Source organism: Sciurus carolinensis, chromosome 1, assembly GCF_902686445.1.
Source record: "Sciurus carolinensis chromosome 1, mSciCar1.2, whole genome shotgun sequence".
NCBI classification, from domain to species: Eukaryota; Metazoa; Chordata; class Mammalia; order Rodentia; family Sciuridae; genus Sciurus; species Sciurus carolinensis.
The window spans coordinates 186,545,172-186,559,928 of record NC_062213.1 but is presented as its reverse complement, the minus strand read 5'-3'; the positions used below and the strand labels follow the sequence as shown (position 1 = coordinate 186,559,928).

The 14,757-nt window shown below is 55.5% G+C and overlaps 1 protein-coding gene across 9 annotated transcripts in view; it reads right to left on the bottom strand.

Moving 5' to 3' along the window:
* Positions 1-10,130: 10,130 nt before the first annotated feature.
* Positions 10,131-14,757, bottom strand: part of Adgrb2 (adhesion G protein-coupled receptor B2) — a 35,396-nt gene continuing 30,769 nt past the window's right edge. For 6 of the 9 annotated variants that reach the window (XM_047515968.1, XM_047515934.1, XM_047515948.1 and 3 more), the window contains 4 exons: positions 13,674-14,293; positions 11,544-11,579; positions 11,144-11,242; positions 10,131-10,607 (listed from right to left, as the gene is read on the bottom strand). In XM_047515968.1, coding sequence (XP_047371924.1) covers positions 10,422-10,607; positions 11,144-11,242; positions 11,544-11,579; positions 13,674-14,293 — 941 coding nt within the window. In that variant the 3' untranslated portion in view covers positions 10,131-10,421. The remainder of the gene's footprint in view (positions 10,608-11,143; positions 11,243-11,543; positions 11,580-13,673; positions 14,294-14,757) is intronic. The other 3 variants (XM_047515941.1, XM_047515958.1, XM_047516002.1) reach the window with 1 other exon arrangement.

Sequence of the window (14,757 nt, the reverse complement as noted above, 5' to 3'; positions counted from 1 at the left end):
AAGGAGGCCTGGATTCAGGGAGGACAGCGTCGAAAGAGGGCGGGAGGACGCGGTTACTCGAAGCCTCTAAACTGCAGGACCTATCTGCAGGAGTCAGGCAGTATTGGAGGCCAGAGGGACCGAGAGCAACAACCTTGGATAGGTGGGCACGGGAGGCACACGTGGCACTTGGGCAGAAGTATCTCGTCACATTCCCCTACTTATGATCCTTGGACACTGAAACCACTTCCCAGGAAGTGAGGGCAGAGAACACATGTGCTCTCGTGGCGAGTTCAGGGACCCGCGTTTGGGGGGGGCCCAAGTCGAGGCCCATCCTTCTGCGGGAGACGGGTGGAGGATGGGAGGCGGAGCCCGTTCTCCCGGCACCATCTAGTGGGAAGTTTGGGAATCGCGCGGCGCAGAGGTCGGGGTGGGGGCGCGGTAATAGGTCTCCTGACAGTCCCTTCCGCCCAGCGTGCTTCAACTCCAGAAATCTCCCCAGATAGAACGGGAGCCATCCTAAGGCCTACCCCCGCCCTCCGCCCCCAGCCTCAAGTCCTTCTCACATCTCTGGAACCTGCCTTGTCTCCATCCCAGCCACTGGTGCCTGAAGCATCTGCCAACTGCTCTCCCTGCCTCCGATTTTACTCTCCCTCATCCATTCTTCATAGCCAAGCCGTGTTTCTAAAACAGAAATCTGGCTGTGTCGCTCTCTTGATTAAAATATCTCCATGGCTTCACATGGTCCTGATAAACTCCAAATCTTGGCTCTTCACCACCCAGCCCCTAGTCACTCACAGGCTCTTTCTGCATTCCACCCCATCAGGGTGTTAGTTTCTGTCTCTTCCTGGAACACCCTTCCCGTCCAAATCCACCGTCTTCAGGGCTCAGTCTGCCAGAAAATCCTCTCCTTGGGAGACCTTTCCTGATCCCAGGTGGGAGTTAGGTACCCTTGTCTGAGCTTCGACAGCGACCCCCACCCCCATCCCAGAGCACACCTGCCTCTGGCTGAGCCTCACTCTAGAGGCAGGACAACTTATTGGGATGTGAACTGCTTTGCCTCCCTTTATTCCCCTCTCCCCTTCCAACCTGGTAGCCACAGCCTTTGATTTCCTAGCTGCAGGCAACTGTTGGGCCGAACACAAAAGCTGCTTGAAGCTAACCTTCTGGAAGGGACTGTGCTAGGGGTTCCCAAGGGACAAAGAGAAGAGGACAGAGAAAGGAGAGTGGCAATTAGCTGTACAGGGGGCAGGAGTGAGGGTCCTATGAGTGACAGGTGATGGGAGCTGTGGGTTAGGTGGAAAGCACCTGCAGAGGCCCCTGGGGAACAGCTGAGTCACTGAATCTCAAGGAACCATGTGGACTCGGACTCTGAGCATTGTGACCCAGGACAGGAGGCACCTCCTCCTCACTTAAATGAGGTTGGACCTTTAGGTCTTTGTATACCTATGGAGGAAGAGGAAGGTGTCCCCCGTTACAGTTGAGTTTCGGATTTTCTGCCAACTTGTCGGAAAGGGCTTCGATTGAAGCACACTGGAGTTGGTTTAAAGAGAGTATAGACACAGGGTGTTTCCTGTTCATTTGCCAAGATTCCTACCTGGTGCACCTGTCTGTGTATGTCTCCAACACAGAGCCGACCGTGCGTGCCTCATTCAGGATTGTCTCCTCGGGACCCAGGGTAATGCCTGGCACAGTCAGTGCTCAAAACCTATTTGTTGAACTCACTTTTCCTTGGTAGCTATAGAAATTCTTCTAGAACCCGTCTGCTTCAGTGGTTCCCCTGTAAGCCTCAGAATAAAATAAAGCCCAAACCCCTAAGGTGGCCCTGAGACCCACTGGGATGTCAACCGCCCCCTCACGGCATGGACTCTGCAGCCCATCCTCCCCGTGCGCTCCTCTCCAGCCCAGCCACACTATCTGCAATTCCCCAAACTTGCCAGGTTGTTTCATGCCTCTGTGCCTTTGCTTATGTGGCACCCTCAGCCTGGAGTGCCCTTTCCCCTTCTCTGCCTGCTGAGCTTTCAATTAGTCCTCAAAGCGCGGTGCAAGTGTTTCCTTCTCCATCTTGCCCGACTCTCCCCGCAAGGCAGAGGCGGGCCCCTCCTGCTCTGGAGCACACTGCTCATGCCGTCTCCCTCATCCCCAGCCCAGCTTCCTAGACTGTCGGCTTTTCCGGTGTAGTGAGTCCCTAGTGCCTTGTGTAGTGTCGGGCACGCTAAAGGCTCTCCATACATACTCACTGTCCACTGAGCTGCAGCCCTGATCCTCCACAGCTCATGATGTGACCTCAAGCATCCTTTCCCTTCTGGACCTTAGTTTTCCTCTCTGCACAATGGGGGAGCGAAAGTCTACAGTTTATAAGGGCCGTTCTGTCTCTCAGTTGAGCTTGGAAGTGATGGCTTATTAAACCCGACCCAACCTGTGTACCCAGCAGGCCAGCTAGAGGCCGATCCTGCTCAGAAATGCTGCTCGCTCCACACAGTACCATGCACGGCCACCTGGGAGCAAGCCCCTGCCTAAAAACAGCTGTGTGTGACACTCACACAAAAGCGTATGTGGCCTTCTGGAAGCAGATTCTCTGTCCTCCCAACCCCCATCCCCAGTCAGCTATTGGCTTTGACAGTGAAAAATTCAGAAACAGTCAGGGCTGCCAGTCCAGCAGTGAGTTAATATTCAAGGAATGAGCCTTCTGCAATATGCATGCCCTGAGGCTGGTGTCCTGTGGGGCTCTCCCCCTCCCAGGTCTGCACAGGCAACAGCCTCCGACCCTACCCCACCCCAGGCAGAAATGCAGACAGACTGCTTTGGGCAGGCGCCCAGGCCCAGACCCTCAGCACCAACTGGTTCCTGGACATTCCTCCCCCATTATCTCCCCCTTCTTTCCTTCCATTCTTCCTTCCTTCCTTAATTTGGCAACATCTTTTAAGTTCCTATCATGTGCCAGGTAACAGTATGTATGTCAGTGAATGTGACCCTCTCCTATCCTCAGGGGCTCACAGTCCAGAGGGGAGACACGCATAAACAGGAAATAGGTGATATGATTTCTGATCTGGAGAAACAGTACAATGGAAGGATTAAGATGATGTGATTAAACCAATTATTCAGAGGGGACAAGAGGCAGGCAAGGCCTTTCTGGGGAGTATTGGAGTGGTAATCAAAAGAGGAAGAACCAACAAAGGAGAAAACCAGGACCAAGTCTTTCAAGTGAAGGATAAAGCCAATGCAAAGGCCCAGGGGTGGAAGAAACGGTGAACTATGTTGAGGATCAGACAGGAGGCCACAGATCTGCTACTCAGTGAGTGGAAGAGTGGCAGGAGATTCAGTCGGAGCCGTAGGCAAGAACCTGATCCTGCTTGGCCTCTTGGGCCATGAGAGGAGACTTACCTTCCTTTAAAGAGCAATCAGAGACCCCAGGAAAGAAATTCAATCCCTTCTCCCAGCTCTTCCACCTTGGTATCCTTACAGACAATGTCTCCCTTAGCTTCAGGTTGTCAGTGCCTAAAGCACAAAGCCCAGCACAGACAGGTTTACCGAATGACCAAGTCAAGGCTGAACTCTGGCATGCAATGGGTCACCTGGGCAGCTGGGGAGTCTTTGGGCAGCTTAGGATGGGGTCATCTGGGACAGATGAAGACATGTAGATGCCTATTGAAAAGTTTGGCATTCCCATCCATGATTCTTAATGGGAATTATACTCTTCCGCGAAGCATAATACTTTTGCATATGATGAAACAGAAATGACTTCTTTTGGGATTTTCAATTGCAAAATTCTGGATAAGTTCATTGAAGCAGAATTTCTTTCTGCTTCTCTGTGTGTACACATGTGCTATTGCTGCCTTGCTGGTGTTCCAAGAGGAGCTCAAAATCTCCCTTGGGTGGCCCAGTGCTATAGATCAGGGCTCACCTGAATGTCCCCTCCGTGAGGTGATGTTGGTCCAAGGGGCACAGCCCACCACTTGATGCACAGAGCAGAGAACAAGGTGGAAATCCACCATACCCAGCCTCCAAGTGTGGCCCTGCCTTTCCTCCATCCTCCCATTTGCTCCCAGCTGGGCTCTAAGCCTGTAAGCTCCACGCCACCTCCAAGTCCCTCCAGGTTCCTCTCCAGGACCTAGAGACAGACCCTCATCTCAGGGTCCTCCTGTGAGGTTCACAGTACCACAAAAACACACTGGGCACCAGGGAAGAAAGAACCCGGGAAGCCTGAGCCTGCACAGCTCTGGGTCTCAGGGACTGTCCTCACTTCTGTCTCACAGTGGCATGTATTAGTTTTCGTCCTTCCCTCACCCTTTCAACCCCAGCATCAGCTGCCTTGTGTTTGGGCATGAAGGGAATTAGTCCCAGTTCCCCGGTGGAAGGAAAGAGTCCCCTGTCCCCCTCCCTTATTGCCCTCCTCAGGGACAGGACTCGGGAACCTCAAACAGCAGATTAGTGATTGTGCAGGGGAATGGGCAGCTGGGCAGCTGGGGGAAGTACCCCCACTCGCAGGCCGGTTTCTCCAAGGCAACTCCAGGCTGAGCCCTGCCTCTGCTGGGTTCCAGCACCCCACCCCACTCCCCAGTGGTGCGGTGAGTGGGAAGTGACAAATGAGCCTGAGGAAGTCGGGGGAGGGGGTGGCAATCGATAGCATTAACATGGTGCCCAAATTAAATATTGACTTTCTTGGTTGACTCTAGGGATGCCTGGATTGATGGCCGGGGCCCAGTGGTGCCACCACAGGAGATGGGGACATACCAGCCTGGAACAGGCCCTGTGGGAAGCTGAACCCTGCAGGGAGGGCTCACCCCTGCTCTTGCCTGCTCTGGAGAAGCAGGGGCGAGGGCTGCAGGGGACCTGGGCACTGGGCCTGCACCTCCATCTGTGCCGGGAAGCTTCCTCCTGGAATCCGGAGCTCCCTCCTCCCCGAAGGTTCAGGAGTCCAGGCTTTGTCGAGCGCCTTCCCGCACCCCCCGCTTGGCCCCCCACGATACTCCCTTCATCCCCATCCAGGAACTGTGGCTGGCCCGCAGCCCAACAAATGAGTAGAATCAATCTCTGTGATGATATCCATTACTGGGTCTCAGGACCCTGCCTCCTAGGGTGGTAGGGCTGGTTATTTTTGGTCTGTCATTTTGTAGGATCTTGGGGACAGGGTAAGGACATCCTCTCCAGCTAATTTACCTTCAGAGCCTACAGTAAGTCCTGAGTTTTCTTTCCTGCTTCCAAAGTTCCACTTCAAGAATCCTCTATACTGCCTTCATTCCTTCATCTCCCACTCACTCAAAAGCCCACTGTCTTGCTTCCTGCCACGTCTGTGACTCAAGCTGGGCCCGCTCCTGGGTTCCGCCCTGTGTGTCCAACCACCCACTTTCTGCTTAGCATCTTAAAGTTGATATGCCCAAGGTCAGATTCATAATTGACTTCCCCAAAGTTGATCTTCTTCCTGTACCCATAAGCCAATGGCAGGGTGGGTAAGACAGAAGCCCAAGAGTCATCCTTGACTCCTCTCCCAATCCCAGTCTACCCCAGGGGCCAGGGGTTCTGCCCCTGCCTCCTCCATAGCCCCCTGCTAAGGTCTCCTTGGTCTGGATGGCCTCTGAGCTCTGTGTCCACTCTCATTGCAGTCCTCCCAGTTCATGTCACATCCCCCAGGGAAACGCTGCTGATATGTAAATCTCATCCTGCCTTCCGGTTCTCTGCCCAGATCCTTCCTGGCTTCCCACTAGTCTTAAAGGCCAAAATACTCAGTGGAGTCTGCCCTGGCCTGGACACTTAGCTTAGCATGTGTCTTGAGGGTCTGAGAGGGTGGCGGTCTTCCTGGAGTAGGTGGCCTTGGAGGAGTGGAAGGAATATAAGGAAGGGGTCCTAGACACTGGTCGTAGAAAATCCCAACTGTGGGCCCCCTGAAGCTGCCAGGGTGGGCATGAGGAAGTCAGAGAGAAACAAGTCCAATGAGGCAGAAACCAGCAACTTGCCAACCCAGGTCCTCCCTCAGGACACCCAGGTCACCTAATTTCCTTTTAATTGTTGCTTAATGAAAGCAAATTAAACCCAATTGAGTTTTAATGTGTGTGCTCGAGTGCCAGCCCCAATCTGCTTCCCTTCTCCTTGGGTCTGGGGCTGTGGCTGGGAGGGAATAAGCAGGCTCTGGGGACAGGAACAGGGGGCACATCCTTTCCCTGGTCCTGCTGAGACAGGTCTGGTATCAGCCTTCAGCCTCAGGACCCTCCTCTGCTTTCCCGCCCCTTCTTGGGAACTCCTTGAAGCTGTCACTGTGTGGGGAGTTTTTCTTGCATCATCCCCTGGGACCTTCTGGGACCCAGGTGAGGTAGGTCACAGTGAGCTGCCTCCTTTTCATAGAGGACACTGAATGAACTTGCCCAAGGGCACAGCCTTTGTTCTGCCTAGAGCTGTGCTGTCCAGTGTGGCAGCCACCAGCCACCTGTGGGTATGGAGCACACACAATGTGGCAAGATGTGTACAATACAGCCAGGCACGTGGTACACACCTGTAACCCAGCTCCTCGGCAGGCCAAAGCGGGAGGATCACAAGTTAGAGGCCAATCTCAGCAACTTAGTGAGGCCCTGTCTCAAAATAAAAAATAGAAAGGACTAGGGGTGTGGCTCAGTGACTAAGTGCCCTGAGTTCAACCCCCAGTACCAAAAAATGAAAAATAAACACACACACAAAGTGCCGGAGATGTGGCTCAGTGGTGGAGCATGTACGAGGCCCTCCGTTCACACACACCCACACATACACACACACTCCACTTCAAGGACTTGATACCAAAAAAGGAGTGTAAACCATCTTGGTAACTTTTTATATTGATTAGATGTCAAAATGATCATATTTTTAATATATTGGGTTAAATATATTATTAAAATTAATTTCAATTTTTTTAAATAAAAAATGGCTACTAGAAATCTTTCAATTATGTATGTGGATTACATTGTATTTTCTTGGACAGCCCCCAGGGCCTGGTGCCATAGCCCAGAAGCAAGCAAAGATTGCACCTGAGCTTGGGTGGGCCTTGCAGTCTTGCCTCCTCTCTTGGGAGAGGACAAGCCATTTTCAGCACCCTGGACAGCATCCCACTTGAGGACGTGGGAAAGCCCTGAGGCTGGGGCAGGGATAACTATCCACGGAGGAGTAGATTGTAAAAAATGTTTCCCAACCTTCCTCTCACCCCCAGGGCTAGGGATTGAACCCAGGGCCTCACATACCAGGCAAGTGCTCCATTACTAAGCAACACTCGCAGCTGGTAGAACACTTGCCTAGCATGCACAAGACTTGGGGTTTGATCCCCAGCACAGGAAAACAAACAAACAAAATTCCACAAGAATCATCTTGAGTCATTCTCCAGATCCCAGTGAGGAACATTAGGTAGGCATTATCATTATGCCCATTTTGCAGATGAGGAAACCAAGGCTCAAAGAACTTTATTCCATTTTACTCAGGTCCACTGACGCCTGCTGTATGTGATCCGTTTGAGTGCCCACTGAGCCAGGTGGTCACAGATGACAGCCACTCTGTGTGATCAGGGCAGGGACAGTGTGTACCAAGGGCTGTGGGGGCCCAGTGAGTGCTGGGCTGGGAAGATTCAGTGACAGCATCACAGAGAGGGCTGCCTGGGCTGGGCCTGGTGGGACCAGGGTCTTGCCAGTTCATCAGGAGAGAGTTCAGGCAGAGGGAAACACGGGCACATAAGCACAGAGGTAAGAGGTGGGCCAGGAGAGGAAGAAGGCAAGAGCCATGTTACTAAGGGTCTGGCCTTCTAGGCTAATTCTAGGACCCACAGAAAGGCATGTGAGCAGCGCTGTGGCCCCACCAGACCTGCATTTTGGAAAGATCCTACTGGGCCACTTGGACAAAGTAGACGCTGGAAGCAGAGAAAATAAGGAAGACTACGAGGTGAGAAATTTATGCCCAGGGGAGAAATGGTTGCTGGAAATCAGCCCAAATGAGAGCGCTCTCAGGCCCACTCACAGATAAGGAAACCCATCAGACAGGGCCCAGTGACCTGTCCAAGGTCACACGTCCACACAGTGCCTAGGGGAGCAGGGATGGGGGCGGTGCACAGCCTCCGCCTCAAGAAAGCTCAGTTCCTGACCACAGAGGTTGTGGGTGTCAAAGCTGTCAGGAGCCTCTGTTGCCGCCTGTGGCTGCTGATGGATCAACAAGATAGACACACACGTTCCTCCTCAACCAGAGGCAAAGCCAGAGCTGCAAGAGGAGAGGGAAATGCACTCAAAGCTCAGCCCCTGGTGGCCCCAGAGGTGGCAGCCAGTGGAGTCCAGGCTGGGAAGGAGACAGAAGCACAGGGAAAGGCACTAAGAAGTCCATTAGGAGGTAGCAGGGGTAGCTCAGAGGAAGCCCTGGCTGGGTGGAGTAGCATCCGCTGGAACACGGTCAGGGACAGGGGCTTTGTTTGTGTCACTTTCTTCTAGGAACAAGCCCCCCTCTTTGGAGACTTGCTCCCCTCCCTCTTTGCAGGGGCTCCTGAAGGAGCTGCCAATTCACAGTGCTTGAGGCCAGTCAGAGCCTTCCTTCCTTTGGGGTTTTTTAACTGGGATTCAAGAGAGAAAGATTCTATCCATCCCTCTGGGGGCAAAGTTGAGTGGCAGAAGCTGGCAGGAGAAAGCCTGCCTCCAAGAACAAAGCCCACACACACAGAGCAAGTGAGCAGGGGCAGAACCTCCTCGGACACTGGACCCTATCACCCAGGGCCAGCCCCACATGCCCAGGGACCCATACGCATGACCAAAAGTTCCCTTGGGCCTAAGCTGGCTGGCATTGGATTCTACCTCTCCCAACCACATTCCAATATAATAATGGCTTGCAACCTGTGGGAGTTTGGGAATATCACATCCCCTCTCTGAGCCTCCATTTTCTCATCCGTAAAATGGGAGTCACAATAACTGCCTGGAAGAATCAGTTAAGGTGTGCCTGAGTGAGCACTTGGGCCTGCCCAAGAGGAGGGAGGCCAAGGAGTCACCAGAGCTCAGAGGGCTAGGCGCACAGTCCTGAGAGAACCCTGCCCCCACGCCTCCTCTGATGAGGTCTAACTGCAGACAGGACTTGCAAGGGACTGAGAGGAAGCCCACACCACCAAGGCCTGCAAAACTCCAAAGGGGCTACCGCCCTCCTCCAGCCTCATCAATGAGGCCAGCAGCTGTGATATCCCACCCTAGTGGTCGGCCCCTTCTTCCTTTACCCACCAAGGTTCCTATAGCACCTAACCTCTTCTTCACCTCTCCAAGGGCCTTGGTCCGTATTTCAGAGTCCCTAGGAATGGCTCAGAGGTGGCCATTTGGCTCGGTGGCCAGGCCAGCAGCAGCCCTGTGGCCCCTAACTGCTCCTGCTCCAGTTGCTGTCTGACCATAGAAGAGCTGCTGGCAAGACGATTCCACGTGCTGACCCTATGCCCCTTATTCCTGGGTGCCCAGGAATCAACGGGTGTTCGCTCTCTGAGGTGTGTAAACAATGCGACGTGGCGTTGAGTCTCTGACCCCTGCCTGCTGGCACCCAGCCAGCTGGGCTTCTCCACCTCCACCCAGCCTGAGCCCTGCCTGGCTGACACTAAGGCTCCACAACCCAGCTCCCTGCCGCAACCCTGCAGTCATGAAGGTCAAGTCCCAAGAAGCCTGGATGAAGTACCACCTTCACTAGCCTGTCCCAGCTCTGCCTCTGAATGTGGCCTTCAGCAAGTCACTTCCCATCTCTGGCGTCATTTTTCTACATAAAATGGAAAACCTAAAATCTTCTGGCAAGGTTGCTGTGAGCAGCTAGGGCCATGTGTATGCCAGGAGCTTCACACCCATGGCCCGAGCACTCAGGACACCCCAGCCCAGGCAGTCTGGCTCTTTTGGCCCAGTGAATGCTCCACGACAGCCACTGGGGAAGGCCAGTCGTAGGGTCCCATCCCACATTCCCAATCTTCTTACGGGTCCAGACTGGGGAAGGGACGTGCAGTGTTACCCTGGAGTCAGAGGTACAGCTGGGGTCAGAGCCCAGCCAGGCTCGCCCAGCCAGGGCTGACCTGCACCCATCATCCCATCTGGCGAGCCCAAGTGAGGTAGACCAAGGAGATGGAAGAATAAGGTGGGGACCCAGGGCTGAGCCTTCGGTGGGGGGTAGCGGGAGAGCGAACAGCTCAGCAGACAAGTCCACAGATTGAAGTTTATTCTCAACAAAGTTCCCCTCCCCCCTCCCCAGCCCGGGACAGGGACAGACAGGCCTGGGGAGAAGATGGGGCTCCAGTGGCTGAGGGGCCTCTGAGAAACAAGGAGGGGCCCTGGCCCCCAGGCTACACCATATCTGGCTTCCCCAGCCCAGCTGAGTCCTCTGCGCCTCCTGCCCAGCCCTCGGGAGGGGAGGGGGCGCTGGCTCCTGGGTAGTTCCAAAGTGGAGTGTGAAAATAGAGAGATATATATTTCTGTGCAGTGGGCAGTCCGGCGTGGCACTCACACCTCTGTCTGGAAGTCACCATCCGGGGGTTCTGTGGGCTCCCAGGCTGCTGCCCGGTGCAGGGTCAGTCGTTCTCGGGGCTTGGGAGGCAGCGACCCCAGGGTCATAGATTTGAAGGTGCTCCAGCTCTGATGCCGTCGGTGTTGGGACAGGCTGGGACGTTCCCCGGGGCTGGGCTTTTCCTGTGGAGGGAGCAGAAGGGTCTGTGGCAGTGGGCCGGTACCTTCTCACCAGGGCACAGGACTGGCGAGGAGGCCCAGCGACAGCCTGTACTGTCCAAAGTGACGGAGCAATCAGGGGTCAAAGCAGAGTTCAAAGGCAGATTTGCCCAATTCCAGAGCTGGGGCTCCCGAGGCCCGTGCTCAGCCCCCCTAAAGTGCCACCTATCTGCTCATTCTCCCTCCGGATCCTGGTGGACCCTGTCAGTGCTCCCTGTCCACGGTGCCTCCCCGCCCCCGCAGCTCCTGGACTTCTGCTCACGCCCTGGGTAGGTCACTGGTGCAGCCAGCTGAGGTTGCCTCAGGAAGGAGGGTGAAGGCAGGAGTCCCCACCCTAGCCCAGGGGGACTTAGGCTGCACATGTTCCTTCCAGCAACCCTGCCAGAGGACACACTCCACCGCATCTCCTTCTGCCGCTGGGACCTTGGGGTCGGACTCCTGGGACCCTACACCAGGTCAGGCCCTGTGCTTGTCAGGGGCAGCCACTGAGGAGGCCTCACCTTGGCTGAGGACTGGCTGCGGTAGCGGTCGAAAGTGTGGAACTTCTGGTTGAGCTCGTGGTAGAGTTCTGAGTGCCGTTTCCGAGTGTGCATCACCTTCTAGGAGCCGGCGGCTGTCAGAGGAGTGCTCCCCTGGGGCAGCCCACGGACCCCCTGCCAAGGTGCTCAGTGCCCTGCGCCCCACCCACATCCCTGCCTGCTGTGGCCCCTCTAGGACAAGGCTAGCTCTCCTTTTCCCCAGAGCTCTGCTTGGGCATGAGAGGATAGTGGGAAGATCCCACAGAAACCACAGACTTGACATCACAGAGTGGTCAGGCTCTGCAAAGGAGCTTGGCCACTTTAAGAGTGGACCCTTCAGGGACAGATGTCCCACCCTCCACCACACACCTACAGCGCTTACCTCAAAGTCCAGGTCTGAGTACCGCAACTTCTTTCGCTGGTGGGGAGCAACGAGGAGACAGTGAAGGAAAGCAAAGCTCTTTACCTCAGACAGGACTTTAGGGACAGGAAACCTGTACCCACGTCTGGCTGCGGTACCTTCCCCAACCCAGGCCCCAGAGCATGGGGCAGCCTTCGGGATTGTGGGAACAGGAGCTGAGACCTGCCACACACACAGGCTAGGACACATGAACAGGCGCTCATGGGGAGCACGCCGCGGGTCAACGTGGAGCAGTTTTCCAATACGGCAGGAACAATCACTCGCACGCGAGGTCAGAGTTGACACTCATCCTCCGTGCCCCCAGCCCCATCTCTCCTGCCCCATCTCGCCCCTCTCTCTCTGTATGGCACAGGCTCCTCTCTCTGGAACCCTGTACTCATCTTGCAAACATAGGGATCCAGGCTTTCAAAAACCTGCCTCTGATCCAGGTTTGCTTCTTCCTGCCAAAAGAGGCCCTGCCTCTCCCACCTCCCCAACTCATGCCCAAGACCTCTTCAAGGTGCTGACAAGCTTTGCGAAGTGACACCTGAGTGTCTTAGAACACTGGCACTGGGAGGACTCATGAGATCAAGGCCAACTTTCTCAGGTTCGACGGGGAAACCGAGGCCCAGGAAGGGAAAGAGATCTGCCACTTGTCTCAAGGCCCTCGTGGGTGAGGCTACGACCACCATCTAGATCTCCCAAGTCCTGACCTGAGGGACACCCTCAGCACCACTGGCCCCTGACATCACTCTCTTCGTTTTCCCCACCTGCCCTTCCTCTGCACCCAACCCTGGCTTCTCTTATTAGGCATGTGCTCTGCCCTGGACCCTCTACTACCCAGTACCATGCACCTGTGTGTCCTCCCCATCCTGGTCACAGTTCCTTCTGGAAACATCAGGACACCTCTCCTTGACCCCTGAGGCACTGCACACAGCTGCCACCAATGGAATAAACTGCAATCCTCTACCTCGCCCTGTAACTCCCCCTCCTCTGCCACCCCCCGCAGTAGGTGCCCACACGATTCTGTACGTCATTGCTGACCCCTCCAACTGCTGCCACATTTATTCCTACCTCCCACAGTGGCCCAACCATGGGCAGGTGTCCACAGAGCAAACCTGCCACAATGCTAAGCGCACCCCTCTCTAACGTCACTGTCACATTTTCTGTCTTAGTTACGCCTTCCCTTTTTTTTTTCCATCTGTGGCAGGAGCAGGCACCAAATGTTCAAGAAACATTTTAGGAAAAAACTAAACTTGAGGCCCCTAACTTGATTTTCTTTGTTCAGAGGACAGGGAGAGAATTCTGAGGCCAAATGTGAGCAGCCAATCACGTCTCTGCTGTGACTCCAGGCCCTTTCCTTACCGACATCCCCTCATTCTTCCCACTAGACTTCTAGAATCTTCCAGAGTTCTACCACCTACTTGTACCAGTAAGACTCTGCTGGAAAGGTGGACCAGCAACAGCAACCACCTGGGCAGGGTTACCGAGGGGAAGAGAGGGTCCCTTATCATAAGCCACGGGGAGTGCCTGGAGCTGGTTTCAGGGATGATAACAGCAGCAACCCCAAATTTTCTAGCACTTTCTACTTGCTCCACACGGAAATAAATGCCTTACATCACTCAATCTTCCAGTCTATTCTACCAAGAGACTACAATGTTACCCCCATTTCACACACAGAATACGGAGGCACTGGGAGATTAAGCCACGTGCTCAATTTCTCATTGCTGTTCAACAGACCAAGGACCGGAACTCCACATGACGTGGAAGCCCAGACATGGCCTACTATGCAGCTTCCCTAACAACATAGCCCTTGGCCCGAGCCAGTCTCCCTAAAGGAGGACACATCCTAACCAGTAGGCACGAGAGCAAGTGAATGAATCCAGGTGTGCCCTCTGTGCGTGAAGTCCATGCCCATCGGAGGAATTCAGGCTCACCAGGATTTCCCAGAGCTGCCTGAGCCCAAGCGGAGGAAGAAACACATGGTGACCGGCTAAAGGTGCTGTTTCGGGAGGGCGACCGCTGCCCCCTCCTGACTCCAGCCTGTGACCTAGGTGTGGCCTCAGGTGCACAGTGAGCTGACCCCAGTCCCCCTTCCCTGCAGCTGCTCACCTCCAGGGAGCCCAGCTTCATGGTGGAGCCGGGCACGGTGCGGGGCATGGTCCGGCTGCGCTCCCCTGGCTCGGGCACTTGTCGGGCGCTGGGTGTTGGAGGTGGCGGTTGGAAGGTCATCCCATAGGGGTTCTGTAGAGACCCGTAGGCAGGGCCCAGCCCCAGGCCCGAGTGGTCCACGGGCAGGAAGCTGGGGTAGCCTTCAGTGTGGGCCAGTGCCTTGGCAGCCCGCCGGGGGGTCCCCTCGGGCCGGGCCCTGGGGGCATCCTCACCCCCTCCGCCCCCACCACCAGGCTGCAGGCTCAAAGTCCGCCGGGGCAGCACCATGTAGTCCCCCTCGGAGCCTGGCTCTGCTGGCCGCAGCCACGTAAGGTCCAGCTGCCGCAGACCACCCTCCCCACACATGTACACGGGGTTCGCCTCCTGTGGGGGCGGTGGCTCCCCCAGCCCTGGCGAGGTTGCCATGGGCACCAGGATGTTCCCAGGCAGTGGTGAGAAGCTGAGGCCACCCTCGGGACCCACGAGGCAGGACTTGGGCTCCTCATCCTCATCCAGGGACAGGCGGGACAGTGTGCCCGTGATGGTAGACGGGTTGCAAGTGTTGACCTCCTTGAACAGAACTGGGGGCAGGAGTGGGAAGGAGGAGTGAGTCCTGAGAAGGAGGAGCCCCCAGAGGCTCCTGCCCCAGCTGGGCAGGTACCAAGCCCCTGAGCTTGGACGGGGAAGGAAAATGTCACCAGAGGGGAAGACAACTGGCTCAGAGGTCCCCGGGGAGGCAGGACAAGAAACAAAGCTAAGGTCCAGCTCCCTTGGTGTCCCGTGCGTGTCCTGACCTCTATCCCAACAGCCCCAGGTCTGTCAAAGGGCCTTGCTTCTCCCTGTGTCCGGGGCAGCATCTCCCCAGGAGACAGGAGTGGAAAGAGGTTCTGGTAAGAATCATGGAAGTGATAAAGTAGCAGCCTGTGTGTGTCCAGGCTCCTGCTGGGCACATGTCCCCTAGTTCACTAGGCCCCAAGCCTCCCTCAAGTCTTCCCTGGAGGAAGTATTCTCTCCTGCGCAGGTATGCCAGGGGAGGCTCAGAGAG